Genomic DNA, 16506 nt, shown 5'->3' on the forward strand with positions numbered 1-16506 from the left:
AACACGACTTTTCTTTCATGCCGCCTTCCGTGCTAAAAAAGTTGGTTTACCTGGAGACATCCGGGAGAGGGAGTGGACTCAGTTGCTATGGCGACACTTTGGCTCCGCCTCCGGACTTGCTCGAATAGCATGCTGGGAATTGTAGTGCGTGGGAACTGACACTCACCCAAGGGGCGGGGCAGCTTCCGGAAAGGGCTCGGAGTTTCCCGTCCGGCCTCCATCGCCACTCCTTCACCCCCCGGGCTTCTGGGCCACAGAACCCAAAATAAAAGCCCAACTATGAGTCTGCCTTTCCACGTCCGCCTAAAGTACAGTTGAGGACAAGACAGTGGAAGCAATGCGGTGCCAAGGGCGGAGACGGGAGCCGTACTGGTGGGGCAGGAAGAGGCCAGGCTCCCGCCAGGGGCACGGAGGCTCCGCCCCCTTGCGTCACTTCCGTAAACAAAAGGAGTTGTGGCGGCGCTGGGTCCGGGATGTGACCCCGGCTCTAGCTGCAGCAGTAGCGTCGGCGGCTGCAGCTGCGGCACTGACTTCGGAGACTCCGGGGTCTTTGCAGGTTGAGGAAGAGAACCCCCATCCTCTCCTTCCTCAGGTATGAGGTGGAAGCAAAGTCGTTCCCGCAGTGTCCCCTTTAGGCCCCTGCCGCCACTCTGGTCACTGCTCACTTCGGGAAAGTCAAGGGTCACCGTGTGGGCAGATTGAGGAAGGGGAATGAGGTGAAGTCAAGAGGGACTCCTAGTGGTCCTGCTTGGAGGCTGTGCGTCCCTGGCACTCAGAACCAGTGTGTGAGTAACTGAGCAGTCTGGGAAGGCCTTCTCTAAAAGGTTCCTTGCTATGTGTATACGGGAAAGATTTCGGTTCTCTGTGGCAGAGATTTGCCTTCCAAAAATGGGTAAATTTCTAGTCCTCGCCCCTCAGTACATCGTAGTTTAAACCACTATTGGGGGCAGCCTGGGTGGCTCAGCACCTTCAGCCCAGGGCCTGAGCCTGGAGACCCGGGTCGAATCCCACGTCGGGCTCCCTGCGTGGAGCCTGCTTCTCCGTCTGCCTGTGTCTCTGCCTCTCTCTCTCTGGGTCTCTCATGAATAAATAAATAAAATCTTTTTAAAATTTTAAAATAAACCACTATTGGTTTATTTGCATAGCTTTACTTCCTCAGGTTTTGGGGTTTCTTTTCTTTTTCTTGTTTCACCAAATGTGTATTAGCATCATTAAACTCGAGGTTGAGTGTGTTTATGTGTATCACAAGTTTATACAGATCCTTGTCTCTATTCAGTTGCTTATTAAAATTCTTTTTACCTCGTGTTGTATGCTGAAACAACGCCAGAATGTCTGTTCAGTTACTAAAAATGTATCTTAAAGAAAAATTGTTAGCCACGATTTGGATGAATTTGCCCTTGGTATCTGGGATTAAAGACTGGTCATTAGAGCCTTTACTTTAAACACTTTGCTTCTTTTTGAGGTATCATAGTGCCTGTTATGATTGTTTAGAGCCACCTTGAGCCCACTAAGCTGAAATGGTTTAAAGTCCAGTGCTGGTTAAAATCCAGTGGAAAAAATCTATTCTCACTAAAGTTCTCAAAGAATTATGTTAGGAGTCTAATCAGTGAATTTGAATCTTTTGGAACAGTCATAGCATGGTTACATTCATCATAGTGTACACAAAAAGAGCTAATACTGCTAAGGCACTTTATAGTCTGATGAGGTAAATAGCCATGTAAATTTGTCATGATATATGAAACAATATAATTAAGAATTTAATAGTATGTGAGAAGCCTGGGTGGCTATGTCGTTGAGCATCTACCTTTGGCTCAGGGTGTGATCCTGGGGTCCTGGGATCAAGTCCCACATCAGGCTCCCTGGGGGGGAGCCTGCTTCTCCCTCTGCCTATGTCTCTGCCTCTTTCTCTGTGTCTCTCATGAATAAATAAATCTAAAAAAAATTTAATAGAATGCCTAGTTTAAAAATGTAGGATATTTTTAGATGGATGACTGTTAGGAAAATAAAACTGATTAATACATGAAATAAGGGGAAAATATTGGGTCTGTGTTCTCTATGGAAGGGCGACCTGGAGCTTATAGTGTAACTTTTGATACTAGCAAACCTAAACGTATATAATACAGTTTCCTGTATCCTTGGAAATAAGTAGAGAAAGTTATATTCAAAATAGTCATGGAACAAGTTTAATTTTACAGAACTTCAGTTGATCAAGGAACTAGAACCAGTATTATCCCTAGGGTGAAACTGAGTTTCTGCTTCGTAGTTGAAATATGGTTTCTAGTTGTTAATTAAAATGCAGATACCTCATATGGCTTAGGCCAAGATCAACACGAAAGCCAATGAGGGGCATTTCTGCTGCTCCTCCTCCATGGCGGACCACTCCAGCCGCCTGCTGGAGAGCCTGGACAGCTGGAGCTCAGGGTGGAAGCTTTGAGAGAAGCCGCCAACTGCTGTTGAGCAAGAGAAAGAAATCCTTCTGGAAATGATCCACAGCATCCAGAATAGCCAGGATATGAGGCAGATCAGCGACGGAGAAAGAGAAGAATTAAATCTGATGGCAAACTGTTTGATGGGATGAACCCTCACTGTTGAAGTTTCAGTAGAAACAATCAGAAACCCCCAGCAGCAAGAATCCCTAAAGCATGCCACCAGGATTATTGATGAGGTGGTCAGTAAGTTTCTGGATGGTTTGGGAAATGCCAGGAGTCACTTGATGTCCCTGTACAGTGCATGTTCATCTGAGGTGCCACCAGGGCCTGTTGACCAGAAGTTTCAGTCCATAGGAATTGGCTGTGCTCTTGAAGACCAGAAGGAAATTAAGAGAAGATTAGAGACCCTGCTTAGAAATATTGAAAACTCTGACAAGGCCATCAAGCTGTTAGAGCATTCTAAAGGAGCTGGTTCTAAAACTCTGCAACAAAATACTGAAGGCAAATTTAATTAGTTTTGAAACATAAGAGCATTTAAAAATAATGGCATAAAAATGATTAAACACTAGTTCTTTGTGTTAGGCATAACCTTTGATATTGATTGTTGTTTGAGATGAGGAAAATACTCCAGTGTCATCGTTTTGTGAATGATACAATTAAAACTAGAAATATTTTAATTATCTTTCTAGAAGTTTTTAGATTGAATTCTTGTCTTGTATTAGGCTCTAGCACCTAATATATATATATATATATTTTTTTTTTTTACTATTCTGTGGATGAATGCTTAGTATATAGGAGAGAATAACTGCTCAGCCTGGGCACAAAGTATTATTGTTCTGTCCTGGGCTTTGTCTGGCATGGAGATACTTGGGCACATGGGGCATTAGGCTGACTAGAAATTCTTGACATTAGGCAGCACACAAACTTACCACCACACATCTACTGTTAACTACGTGGTGTGCTTAAAAGGACAAAAGACATCACAAAGTAAGAAACTTTCCCTACATAATCTTTTTTAGAAAGCGCTTTTTTTGGACATTTGTATATTTAAGATTTACGCATCTGATAATATGAATATAAGTCTTGAAATATATAAAGGCTTGGCGTAAAGAGAATTCAACTCTAATGTTATCATTGTGAACAACTATATGTCCACCTCATCTTTTTCCAAGTGTATAATTTCTCTAAATTTTTAATCATTACAAAAATACAGTGTTGTACCTTGCCTTTAAAAAAAATGCTGCTATAAAGTCTAATTGTCAACTTTAAAACCTCTATTCTGTATGGTTGTATAATTTACTTACTTATTCCCCTTACTAGACTTTTAGGTTGTTCTAATTTGTTGCTTATTCCTGCAACATATTTATATACAGAGACTTTTTTCCTTCTTTGTTTTTTATTTTCCTTATATAAATTCCCAGTAGTGGGACTTACTGGGTCAAAGATATATATACATTTTCAAGCGTTACATCAATTTATACTGTCTTCAGTAATTAAAGTGTAGCTGTTTCATTAGAAAAAAAAATGCAGATACCTCTTCAGTTGTATCTGTATCTGTTTGAATCTAGTTGGTTCTTCTAAGAATAAATTTTAGCAGGGAGATCTAAAGACCACCTAAATCTTGAGTGGGCTGAGAATATCACATGGCTATTTTGTTTATTTTTCATGTATTGTTTCCCTTCTATAATGAGGCTTTTTGAGGACAGAGACTTTGTCTTTTTCACTACTATCTTCCCAATATCCAGAATAGAGCCTGGCATGTGGAATAGTGTAAATATTTGTGGGGTGAGTGAATAAAGAAAATGGTGAAAAAAAATTTCTAACAGATTTTGCTTAGGGCTCTGTGGCTCCTGTATATATAGCACAGCAGCTAGATCTTTATTCTGAGGCACCTTGGTGACTCAGTCGGTTGAGTGTCTGCCTTCAGCTCAAGTCATGATCTCAGGGTCCTGGTATGGAGCCCCACATCGAGGTTCCCTGCTCAGTGGGGAGTCTGCTTCTTCTACCGCCGCCCCCCCCCCACTCGTGATCACTCTCTCTCTCAAATAAATAAATCTTTTTTAAAAAAGGATCCTTATTCTAACTTTATCTAATGGCCACTGAAATTCTTGATCTTCTTTCCTCCTATGAAGTGGGTCTTTAAAAACCCCTTTCATTTTTGCATATTCTAGCATATATGTATAATTTTGCTGTATTTCCTTAGGTCATAAGAAGCTGGCCTTGGTGCAATAAGGAACTTAGAGCAATGGAGGAGCGGAAAGTGAAGAGGAGGAGTCCTAAGTCTTTTAGTGCCCACTCTACTCAGATTGCTAGTGCCAAAAAAAATGCCATTCCAGTTAGTAAAAGCACAGGGTTTTCAAATCCTGCATCACAGTCAACTTCACAACGACCAAAGTTAAAAAGGTGAATTATTTTCTTTTATATTATCACAGCAAAATGCTATCAGAGTAAATACTGAATCCAATAATTCTTATAACCCTTTTTTTCTCTTGGCTTGACTTTTTAAACAGTTGAAGCATGTATTATCATGTGTGATTTTAGAGAAAAATAATGAAGGTTACAATGTGTAGGGATTAGAACATGCAGAATGAATGATTGGTTTGAACGCCCTTACTTTGTTTCCTATTAAAATAGAATGAGAAAATTTGTAGACAAAGTTGATGCACTAGCCAGAAAAGGAATAAAAAATATACAGGGTTTTTGTTGTTGTTTTGTTTTGTTTTTTTAACTAATTTAGGAGCAACAGGTTTAAATGTGATATAGGATATTGCTGCATGTGTGTGAATATTTTGTAGTATTAGATATTTGGAAAGCAAGATAATATATCTTATGTATATTATATATATGTATAATTTTCTCTTTTTAAAGATAATCATATGCAGTTAATGTTTTTATTGCATCATCTTCGCAGAGTGATGAAAGAAAAGACCAGACCTCAGGGTGGAGAAGGAAAAGGTGCACAGCCTGCTCCCATTCAGCACTCTTTTCTCACCGATGTCTCAGATGTTCAAGAAATGGAGAGAGGGCTTCTCAGCCTTTTGAATGATTTCCACTCTGGAAAACTTCAAGCATTCGGCAAGCCATAGATATTTCCCTTTGTTTTTCTTTTCAAGATGTTTGCATCCTATTTTTTGCATTTGTTTTGCCATTCCTTTTAAAAGTATCATTTTCTTTTATTAAAAAAAAAAAAAAAAAGAGTCCAGAGGCATAACATGCAATCATCCTATATTTCATTTGTCATGGTCGTGGACTATAATTTGTCTTCTGAAATTTCAGGAAAAGTTTTTTTTGTTTTTTTTTTGACAGAGAGATAATGTGCAGGGTGGGAGGGGCAAAGAGAGAGACTATTAAGCAGGCTCCTTGTCCAGCATGGAACCCTACACAGAGCTCAATCTCACAACCCTGAGATCAGGACCTGAGCCAAAATCAAGAGTCAGACGTTTAACCAACTGAGCCACACAGGCTCCAGGAAAAGATTTTTTTTTTTTTTTTTTTTTTTAAAGAAAGGAGGGTTTAAAAAAAAAAAAAAAGAAGGGAGGGTTAGGGATAGGAATGCCTGGGTGGCTCAGTGGTTGAGCATCTGCCTTTGGCTCAGGGCATGATCCCGGGGTCCTGGGATCAAGTCCTGCTTCTCTCTCTGCCTATGTCTCTGCCTCTCTCTCTCTCTCTCTGTCTCTCATGAGGAAATAAATACAATCTTTAAAAAAAAATTTTTTTTTAAAAAAAAGAAGGAAGGTTAGTTGAAATGTTAAAGTAGGATTGCTATTATGAAATAACTATCCTGAAAGTAACAAACAAAAGGAATATTCTTTGTCAGTTAAATATTTTAGACTTAATGTTTTAGTTTGGGAAAGTCCCAAGATCATTTTTCTTTATCCTTTTAAGCCTAAACTTATTTCTTGCCTACCATTCCTCATTTTGAATTTAAAAGAATCTGATTTTCTTGTTCTTTCATGAAGAACAGTTAACTGATTGTTTCATTAAAAATTCTGAGTAGATATTTTTGTATGAGTTCACAAAGCATATAGTAAGAGCTTTTGTAACTCACCTTATAAGCCTTTTTTGATAGAATTATGTCCCTGTATTTTTTATAAAGCGATTTGAAAATTATTGAATGCACACATACAGAATCTCACACAAATCCAAAAGTGTTAACATATATGCTGGTTTTTTGAGGCCACCACTACCAACAAAAAGATAAATAACCAAATAGAAAATTGGGTAAAGGCCCTGAAAAGAGCAATTCAACTGCTTAACAAACACAGACGCAATAGCAATCAAAGAGATATCACCTCATACCACCAGACTGGCAAAATTAAAAGACTTGTAATACCTATTGCTGGTGGAATTCAGAGAAAAGAGTTCTTTTTATAAATTGCTGATGATACAAAATGATGTTTGAAAGTTTTCTTTCTTTAACTTTTCTCATCAATCCTGCCTGGGAATCAGTGAGCCCATCATATCTACCAACTCATTTTCATCTGAAGGAATATTTTTTCTATTGCTAGTTGATTTCTCCTCCATCTGTTCCTTTTTATTCTTTTGGAGTTTCTGTTGTTCTCATGTTAGATCACATGGATCTCTTATGATTTCTGCTTCTTTATATTTTTACTTTATATCCTTTCCTACCTTTTCTCTCTCTCTCTCTCTCTCTCTCTCTATATATATATATATATAGATGTTATATAGAGATACATTTATATGTCTGCCAGTATATACATATGTGTACACACACACACACACACACCTCTCTTTTAGGGTATTTCTTCCACTTGACCTTCCAGGTTACGGTTAATGATTGAAAAACATCATTAAAGTAAAGGAAATATGAGATATTTTCTGTGAGAAAAGGATTATTTTTAAAGAGCTGTAACTAGCTTCAAAATTATCAGTAGTTAATTTAATATTGTCGGTGTGTGAAGATGATATAAAGCTAGCTGGAGGAAATTAATAGTGTAATTTACATAAATTCTTGTTGATTTAAGATATATGTACTTAAACTTCTGAGCTATAGTATACCTCTGAGAAAACCAGAGTTTTTTAGAAAAAAAAATTTTACTTTCAAGAAGTTGTAAGGGCTAGGAGCACCTGGCTGGCTCAGTCAGTGAAACATGTGACTCTTGATCTTGGGGTTGTGGATTCAAGCCCCACATTGGGTGTAGAGGTTACTTAAAAAATAAAATTCTCAAAAAAAAATTAAAAATTAAAAAAAAAATAAATAAAATAAAATTCTCTAGCAAAATAAAAGGTTGTTGAGGCTATACTTAACTATATAAAAATATGTAATATGTACTGTATATATATTAGCTGCCCTGAGCAGATAATACTACCTCAGACAATTCTAGTCAATAAATAGTGTAAGACCTGTCCTTTAGCATTTAAGCTGTCTTGCACTAATGGGTATACAACTGAAAATATTACATTGTATTTCTCATGCTTCATAAATATTTTCATTTATATTTCTTAAAGGAGGCATACATAATTGGTGGCAAAAATGAGTCATAGTTGAAGCTCTTATAGGATTCTTAAGTTCCGTCATTAATATAAAATGTGAGGTCATTCGGTTAAAATGGCAGTTGTCAAATTGAACATGATTAGATGACGCTATTGCTTCTAGAAATGATATTACTATTGAAAAAAGAATTTCCTTTACCTAAAGGATGATTTTTGGGTTTTGTTTTGTTTTGTTTTAATTTTTAAAATATTTTATTTTCAAGTGATGCCCACCCCCAACATGGGTCTTATACTCATAACCCTGAAAACAAGAGTTGCTGGCTGCACCAATTGAGCCAGCCAGGTGCCCTGATGATTTTGTTTTTTACAGAAAATCTTTCCTATCTAATTTTCTTAGTGCCCATAGTCATTTCTTAGATTATCATTGTTTTCCTGGCCAGAGATTTGATTTGTGATTATACACAGAAAATATGCAGTTATTAACAATGTAACTTACAAAAGAAAGCTAATTTCTTGTGAACACCTTGAGTTTAAAAGTTTTTCCTCCAGGCAGTTAGTTTGAACTATCCTAATCTTTATTAATGTTCTGGGATGTTCCCCCAGGAAATGAATGTTCCATCGAACAGATGGAGCATGTTCGGGGAATGCAGGAGAAATTAGCTCGCTTGAATTTGGAGCTCTATGGGGAGTTAGAGGAACTTCCTGAGGATAAAAGAAAAACAGCCAGTGACTCCAATCTAGACAGGCTTCTGTCTGATGTGAGTATAATTCTTTTTCTTTATTCTTTCTTTCATAAACATTTTTTATTGAAAGTTCATCGTTTTAATCATTTTAAAGTATACCGTTTAGTGGTTTTTGGTACATTCACAGTGTTTTGCAGGCATCACCTCTGTCCGATTCCAGAACATGTTCATCACTCCCAAAAGAAACCCTGTCCCTCTCAATCCTCCCTTCTCTTCATCCCCTTAGCAGCCATTAATCTACTCTGTGTAGATTTGCCTATTCTGGATATTTCATATAAAGAGAATCACACAGTATGTGGCTTCTTATGACAAGGTTCTTTCACTTAGTGTAGTATTTTCAGGTCTCATACACATTGTATTCTACTCTTTTTTTAAAAAAAGAAATATATTTCAAAGGAATTGTCATATATACATTTACACATACATTCTGAGAATGCTGGCAAATCTAAAAGGGAAAGATTTACTTCTGTACATATATGATAAGATCTTAACATATAAACACTCCTGACATGATTAATATATTTTCTATTATTCACTCAGGTGATGGTTACTTATTTCTAAATACAGAACCATATTTGGTGTTTACGGTAATTTAGTACACTGCCATGTGTATTAGCATGCTAAAGCTGCCACAACAAAGTGCCATAGACTTGGTACATCTGAAATTCATTCCTCACAGTTCTGGAAGCCCAAAGATGGAGGTCAAGGTGTCGTCGGCAGAGCTGGTTTCTTCTGAGGCCTCTTCCCTTGGCTTGTGGGTGGCCATCTTCATCTTTACATGGCATTCACCTTTTTATGAATGGGTTGCCTATGTCCAAATGTCCTCCTCTGGTAAAGACAACCAGTCATCTGGATTAGGGCCCACCCTAATGACCTCATTTTAACTTACTACATCTTTGTAACACCCTATCTCCAAATACACTCACATTCTGAGGTATTGGGGATTAGGCCTAAAATGTATGAGTTTGGGGAGGACATAGCCCTGTCTGTAACACTACATATGATTCTTATACTGAAAAGTATTAATGAAATTTGCCTCTTTAAACCTTTTCTTGAGGTCACCCCAGGTGGCTCAGCGGTTTGGCGCCGCCTTCAGCCCAGGGCGTGATCCTGGAGACCAGGGATTGAGTCCCACGTCAGGCTCCCTGCCTGGAGCCTGCTTCTCCCTCTGCCTGAGTCTCTGCCTCTCTCTCTCTCTCTCTCGCTCTCTCTCTCTCTCTCTCTCGCTCTCTCTCTCTCTCTCTCTCTCTCTGTGTGTCTCTCATGAATAAATAAATAAAATCTTAAAAAAAAAAACCTTTTCTTGATATAAAAATAAACTGAATTCAATGTACTTTAATTTCAGAATAGTTTCTGTATTCACTAATGACAAAAGGTTTCATTTCTGTTGGTTTTGTTTATCCTTTGAATAAGTAAATGTAAGGGAAATGGTAGGCCTACATGTTTTATTTCATATCTACTGTGTTCTGTCTTACAAGTATTTCCTTTTACTTGTTCCTCTTAATAATTTGCAGTACATTTAGGAAAGTGACTATGGTATAGAGAGAACACTGAATTTGAAACCAGAAAGCCTTTGTTTAGTCTGGGATTTGCATTTCAGTTATATCTGAATATTGTCAATTTAGTTAACGTTTCTGTAACTTTGGTTTTCTCCTCTGTAAAATAGGTGTGATTAGTTCTACCTCATCCTGAAAACTGAATGATATGTGAAATCTTTTCATAATCCACAAAAGTTTTTAAAGATTTTGATCATTAAAATGGCAACTTTTAAAAACTAATAATAGAGATGATTATAATTATCATGGTTCTAAGAATCTTTATAAAATTCTAGTTTTTATTACCTGGTTTCTCTCCTTATATTTGTGTTTAATAAATGTTAACGATACTTTATAATTACTTTGTATAAGTGAATTTCCCAACCCGGAAATTTTTAGAAAGTTTTTTCAGTATTTACTTTTTCATTTAAAGAAAGCTTAAATGAAAAAAATAGTTTATTTTAAAATGTGTAAACAATTATCTACTTAAGATATTTTTCTTATAAAAGTTAAATTTGTTTCTGTTACAGTTAGAAGAACTGAATTCTTCCATGTATCCTTTTGCCTAATATCAACAGTGAAAAGTTTACTAATTATAACATCTGGTTATAACTTCTGGTTATAAATTATAACTTCTGAAGAGCCCTGCTGTTATTTACTGGGGCCATTTCTCTTCCCTCTTGGTTTCCAAATGACATTTTCAGTTCTTTTTTGTATGCTGCCATTTTGTTTTTGGTTTGTTCTGCTTTGCTTTATATTGTTTTTGGAATTTTAAAACAAATTTTTAAAAAATTAAGAGATTTGAGGATTAGGCTAGTTGCCATGGAAATTATTTTGAATCTTGGATTCTTAAGTTAAATAGCAGTTGGATATATAGACATAATATGCCAAACTTAATTTACTATCATTACATAGAATACTTTAGATGTAAATAAAAGTGTATTACAGAAGTAGCTTAAAGGAAATCACCAAAACACATGTAAAATATTTAGGTTTTAACTTTTCAATTTGGAGCAATTATTGCAGGAATTTTCAAAATGTATTTTTGGATATAGTCCTAGGCACAATGTGAGATATATAAGAACAATAAGAAATTATCCTGCCTATAAAATAATTTTAGAGTTTAGTCCTTTTGGACTAAATAATGAGATACTGAAAAGGATGCTGGTTGTAGAGTCCAGAGATTTGATTTTTGAAATTTGGTTTTGATAATTTTGATAATTAACCTTGGATAAATTGTTTAACATCTCAAAGCATCCTCTGTACTATACAGTAATTGCTACATGTAATGATGTGTATATGAAATTTTTCAAAATGTAGAATATGTGTGTGTATATATATGTATATATATATACAAATTATTATTACTCTTAACACATATTGTTATTGTTAAAATTTGCAGTAACAACAATGAAGAAATAGAGAAGTAAATACAAATCCAGTAATAACAATTAAATAGTTCATCTTATTTGAGTACTTATTACTTGCCAAATATTTTATGACGGGCTTTACATGCATTTTCTCATCTGGTCCTATTCTTGTAAGTAGGTGGTGGTATACTTACCATTTTACAGATGAAGAAAATAAGATTTTGAGAAGCCACATAAACTGTGGGCACATTAATGTGAAACATCATTGCCAAGAAGGACTTAAATTTGAGGATTAGATATGAGTTAACTATGAGTCTTCTCTTCGTAGTAGTTCTTTTTTCTTTCCGTATTTTCATTCTGAGCTTTATATTCTATGCTTTTCCTTTTGTGCAGATGACACATCAGTTTAGGAACTGAGTTTCTGTTAAACATTAGGTTTATTTATCTTACCACTTGACTTGATTCGACCACAACAGTTGAACAAGGAAACATGATAGAATACAAGAGCATGGGCTTTGGATTGCTTGGTTTCAAATCTTGGTAAGCAGGTGTGTAACCTTGAACAAAGTTTGGCAACCCTAGTTTCCTCATTTGTAATAATTGTTCTCTCTGTATTCAGACTTTCCCTCCTAATTTCCCTTTCTGTCTTCAGTTGCTTCTATTATTTCAGTCTCCAAGATTATTTAAATTCCTCCTATGACTATATCAGACATTGCTACTTAACCATGGCACTATCTGCCATTGAGCCTGGATGTGGGCAGGAAATTATTTGCCATTTCTTAATTACAGTTAGTTGTCAGGCATCATCAGTTCTGCCTTTTATTCTTCCTTCATTCCCTACCCTCATCACTTTATTCCATAACCTTTCAAATTTCTTCTGTTCCAACCCTGGAGCTGCCATACTGTCCAATATGGTAGCCACTAGCCATGTAGCTACTGAGCATGTGAAATGTGGCTAATATAAATGGAAATGTGCTAGAACTATAATTTATACACTGATTTCAAAGATTTAGCATGAAAAAATGTAAAATATATCAATATTTTTATAATGATTGATTATGCTGATAGTTTTTTGATATATTAGTGTAAATTAAATATATTTTTGAAATTATATCTGTGGCTTGCATTATATTTCTTTTGCACAGTACTGCTGTAGACTTTAGACAATACCAGTAAATTATTCTTCCTAAAAACATCACTGTCCTCTTGCCATTCCTATTTCAGACCAAGTTTTTTGTTTTTTGGGTTTTTTTTTTTACCATGTCAGATTTTCAAAGGCTCTCAATAGTATGATCACAGCCTACTTACTGTTATATTTTTCATTATCTTTCATTCCCACTAAGCTGATTCTCTGGATTTCTGAGAACACATCATGTTCATGCTTACCTTAATGCCTTTGTTCAGGTTGTACTTCCTACCTAGAGTTGCTCTGCTCCCCCTTTCCCTTACCAAATAACACCAAAGCTATTTCCATATATCATTTTATTTCTACCTCAAACTAGCATTCTGTCTTATTTCATTATCTGTTGATTTTTGTATATGTTAAATTTCCGCTTTCCAACTGGATGAGAATGTCTTTGGCAATACTCCTGTCTATATACTTTAGTAACCTTTGCCATATGTATATTGCTAGCTTTTAGTTGTTCTCAGTGAATCTATAGCATTGTTTGAATTGGGGCTTGACAAAGTAGGTAGCAGGTGGATTTATATAGAGAGATGAAAGAGGAAAATGAAAAACATTAATGATAAGGAAAGGGAATAATACCTGCAGGAATTCCATTCTATTTCTAGTCTTCTTAAAGAATAATTCAGAGGATTATAGAAAAAGTTTTAGAGCTATGATGATTTTATTTTTTGACTTTTACAAAGAAATCGTTTTCCCAAAGATGATAAAGTGGTGTTGTCCTCTTAAATTATTATTTTTTTAATCTGGTAAGTTTTCATATTTGCCTCTCATCAGTTCCTTACCATGAAAATGATTCTTGCCACATTGATATAATTCTGTGCTCTATTAGAACCTGTAACATAATCTTGATTTAGTGACTTTTTTTTAAGTCTTCAAATTCTGGATATAATTACTTCACTACGTTTAAAAATTGTCTTATCACATCCAAGTTTCTCAGGAGCTATATGGGCACTTTCCCTTTAAACATATTTCTTTTAATACCTCTCATAGCTCCTGAGCATGATTTCCCATAATTTAAAAGAAGCCCTCATTATAGAATGAAAATCTTCTTAACTGATGAATCCAGACAAAAACTACATTTGGCAGATGCACAAGATGTCCCAAATACTTCTTCTACCAGCTAAAATGACATGTGGTTGCTTTCTTGTGGTTTGAAGAAAAACAGCATTTTTTACTTTTCCAGCTGAATCCAGTAGCAGAATCATCTTCCACAACAAGGAATAAAGTCATTAAAGTGCCAGTGCAATGATTGTTTTCACTACTGCTTTTAGTAAATTTGACTTGCTGTTATTCGCCATAACCGGAGCCTCGGCCTTGTTGAAGGCTTAATCAGGAAATATGATACAGAGGCTGTGCTGCTATGCTTTCTATTGTTGCCTTATGGGGGTTATACTTGAAATGCAGTGCGCAAAATGTCATTAATAGGGCTGAAGGTTTATCCTTCCTGAGCTCACCAAACTTAGTCCCGTGTTGATTATAAGTTGATGATGCACAGGCTTTTTGTGGCAGCCCTGCTTCAGTTTACGTTAGACAATCAGTACACACACTGGTGTGTTTTCCAGTGGCCAGTGCCAACAAAATGTTAAATGAGTATTTGTGAGATTTGCTATTTTTAATAAAGTGATCATTTTAAATTAGTCTTTATTGTTTTATTTTGAAGAAACCTGTAGTCCTCAGTCTGGGAATACAAGAGTTCAGTCCTCAAAAGTAAGCTGTGTTTATAAAATTTTAGGTTACATAATTTTCTTCCAGATTTTGCACCTTTTGCACATTTCAGTATTGGTGTTAGTTATGAAAAGATCATGGACTTTAAAGTTGGACCTTGACTTGAATCCCCACTCTGCCTCCTTAGCTTTGTATTCATGCCCATTTACTTAGCTTCTTTGGGTTTTTTTGTTTTTCCTCTAGAAAATGAGATTAATAACCAACTTGTAGTAGTTATGAGGAGAAAGTTAAAAAGCATGTATAAGATGCGTATCACAACAGCTAACGCCAGTAATGTACAGCAAACGTTAATAATTACCCATTTTACAACAGCTTTTTTGAAATAAACGCCATAAAATATACCTTTTTATTTTTTTTTAAGATTTTTTTATTTATTTATTCACGAGAGACAGAGAGAGAGACAGGCAGAAACACAGGCAGAAGGAGAAGCAGGCTCCACGCAGGGAGCCTGATGTGGGACTCGATCCCGAAACTCCAGGATCATGCCCTGGGCCGAAGGCAGAGCTAAACCGCTGAGCCACCCAGGGATCCGCCTAAAATATACCTTTTAAAGTGTACAGCTCAGTGGTTTTTAGTGGATTCAGAGTTGTGCACCCATCACCATAATTGTTCTAATTGTAGAACATTTTCATCACTCCCATCTTTCAAAAAAAAAAAATAAAAACCCATTGGCTATCATTCCCCATTTCCCAAACCTCCCAGCCATTGGCAACCAGTAATCTATTTCCTGTCTATGGATTTGCCCATTCTCAACATTTTGTATAAATGGAATCCTACATGATTTTTTATGACTCACTTATTTTACTTACAATATTTTCAAGGTTTCAGGGTTCATCTATGTTGTAGCACGGATCAGTACTTATCTCATTGTGTGGTATGCCACATTTTGCTTATTCAGTCATAGCTCAGTTGCCTTCACATTTTGGAAGAGGCGCATGCTGCTTCCTCATTTCCAGGACAGAGAAATCACCTAATTTGGGGTGGGAGAGTGAAACCCATTGAATGATACAAATTTTAGTAATTTTAGTAACTTTTGGCATTCTGAGTTCAAAGAATTTTGATCAATTTATCTAATCAGTCTTTTTGATAACCCCTTTTAAAAATGAGAAAGTTAGCAGAACATTAAATACAATCTTGTGAACTTTTCAATTGGGTGGAGAGAACAGGGATTCCAGGGTGGGGAAATAGCATTCTAGGGTCTGACAGAGCAAAAGGAAATTTTGCCATGTGACATGTTTTTCTTGGATGGGTCCTGAGACAGTAAAGCAAAAGCTGTTTCCTGTGGATTAGTGACAGAGTATCAGATTGACCTTGTTTGTTCACTTGGTTCATTTGTCCTTTGTGTCAAGGGGACCCATGTGGGCCTCAGGTAATAAAATTTTAGCTTATCTAATTTGTACCCTTTCACACAATTTAAACATATTAAAGGCAGCAGGGGAAAAAAATGAGGTGCCTGGATTAGTCTAAAACTGTATTAGAATAAAATTTATTGATTATATAGGTGCTGTATATTCCTTGTAAACAAATTTTAATTACCGATGATTTTTTAAAAACACACTGCCAGGACAAACCATTTATCCTATTCTGTGTTCCCTTCAGATCCCTTAAACTCGTTTACTCTGGTGTTGGTACCTTTTGTATAACGCTAAAATTGGTAATTATTAAAATAGCCTGAGTTGCTGCGGACGCTAAGGAGCCCCACCTTTCCCACCACGGGGGGCGCCGGCCTTCAGGTGGGGGCTCCAGCACGCCGTCTCCGGGTCGGGGTGCCGCAGCCCGGCGTCGGTCCCAACGCTCCGAGCCTTGGGCGGTGCCACCGCAGCCTGCCCGGAGCCCCGCCTCTGCGTTCCCCCCCCCACCCGCCCCGCGCAGGTGCCGGCGGGGCGCGGTGTGCGGGTCCCCATGGCGACGGCGCCCCGCTGCGGCCGCGCGCTCCTGCGGCTGCTCCGCGCTGGGCGGGCCGAAGAGGAGGCGGCCCCTCCGCGAGGTAAAGCCCGGCCAGCGCCCCCCCCCACCCCCAGCCCCCCGTGACCTTGAGGACCTCGGCAGCCCCGCGCTTCCCCG

General features: G+C 37.2%; 3 protein-coding genes and 1 pseudogene across 67 annotated transcripts in view; 3 read left to right on the top strand and 1 right to left on the bottom strand.

The window, feature by feature from the left end:
* LOC144312166 (uncharacterized) overlaps nt 1-16278 on the bottom strand; it is a 165836-nt gene extending 149558 nt beyond the window's left edge. For 6 of the 28 annotated variants that reach the window (XR_013377672.1, XR_013377665.1, XR_013377673.1 and 3 more), the window contains exon 1: nt 51-437. Coding sequence is in view for 10 of the 28 variants with exons in the window: in XM_077894543.1 (XP_077750669.1) it covers nt 51-221 (171 nt within the window). In the remaining 18 variants the exon portion in view is untranslated. Of the gene's footprint in view, nt 1-50; nt 449-2175; nt 2798-9303; nt 9455-15251; nt 15413-16144 lie in introns of those variants that run through there. The other 22 variants (XM_077894599.1, XM_077894572.1, XM_077894574.1 and 19 more) reach the window with 12 other exon arrangements.
* On the top strand, nt 182-14354 carry CCDC28A (coiled-coil domain containing 28A). Its single transcript, XM_077894523.1, has 6 exons — nt 182-592; nt 4633-4832; nt 5341-5504; nt 8487-8641; nt 10692-10714; nt 13784-14354. Exons 1-6 carry the CDS (start codon nt 338-340, stop codon nt 13839-13841), a joined length of 855 nt encoding a protein of 284 aa, XP_077750649.1. The 5' UTR covers nt 182-337; the 3' UTR covers nt 13842-14354.
* Nucleotides 2309-3153, top strand: LOC144312158 (BAG family molecular chaperone regulator 2 pseudogene; annotated as a pseudogene).
* Nucleotides 16279-16321: 43 nt separating the features above from the next.
* Nucleotides 16322-16506, top strand: part of ECT2L (epithelial cell transforming 2 like) — a 79556-nt gene continuing 79371 nt past the window's right edge. For all 38 annotated transcript variants that reach the window (XR_013377768.1, XR_013377789.1, XR_013377795.1 and 35 more), the window contains exon 1: nt 16322-16429. The gene's annotated coding sequence lies outside the window, so the exon portion shown is untranslated. The remainder of the gene's footprint in view (nt 16430-16506) is intronic.

This window comes from Canis aureus, chromosome 1, assembly GCF_053574225.1.
Source record: "Canis aureus isolate CA01 chromosome 1, VMU_Caureus_v.1.0, whole genome shotgun sequence".
NCBI lineage: Eukaryota > Metazoa > Chordata > Mammalia > Carnivora > Canidae > Canis > Canis aureus.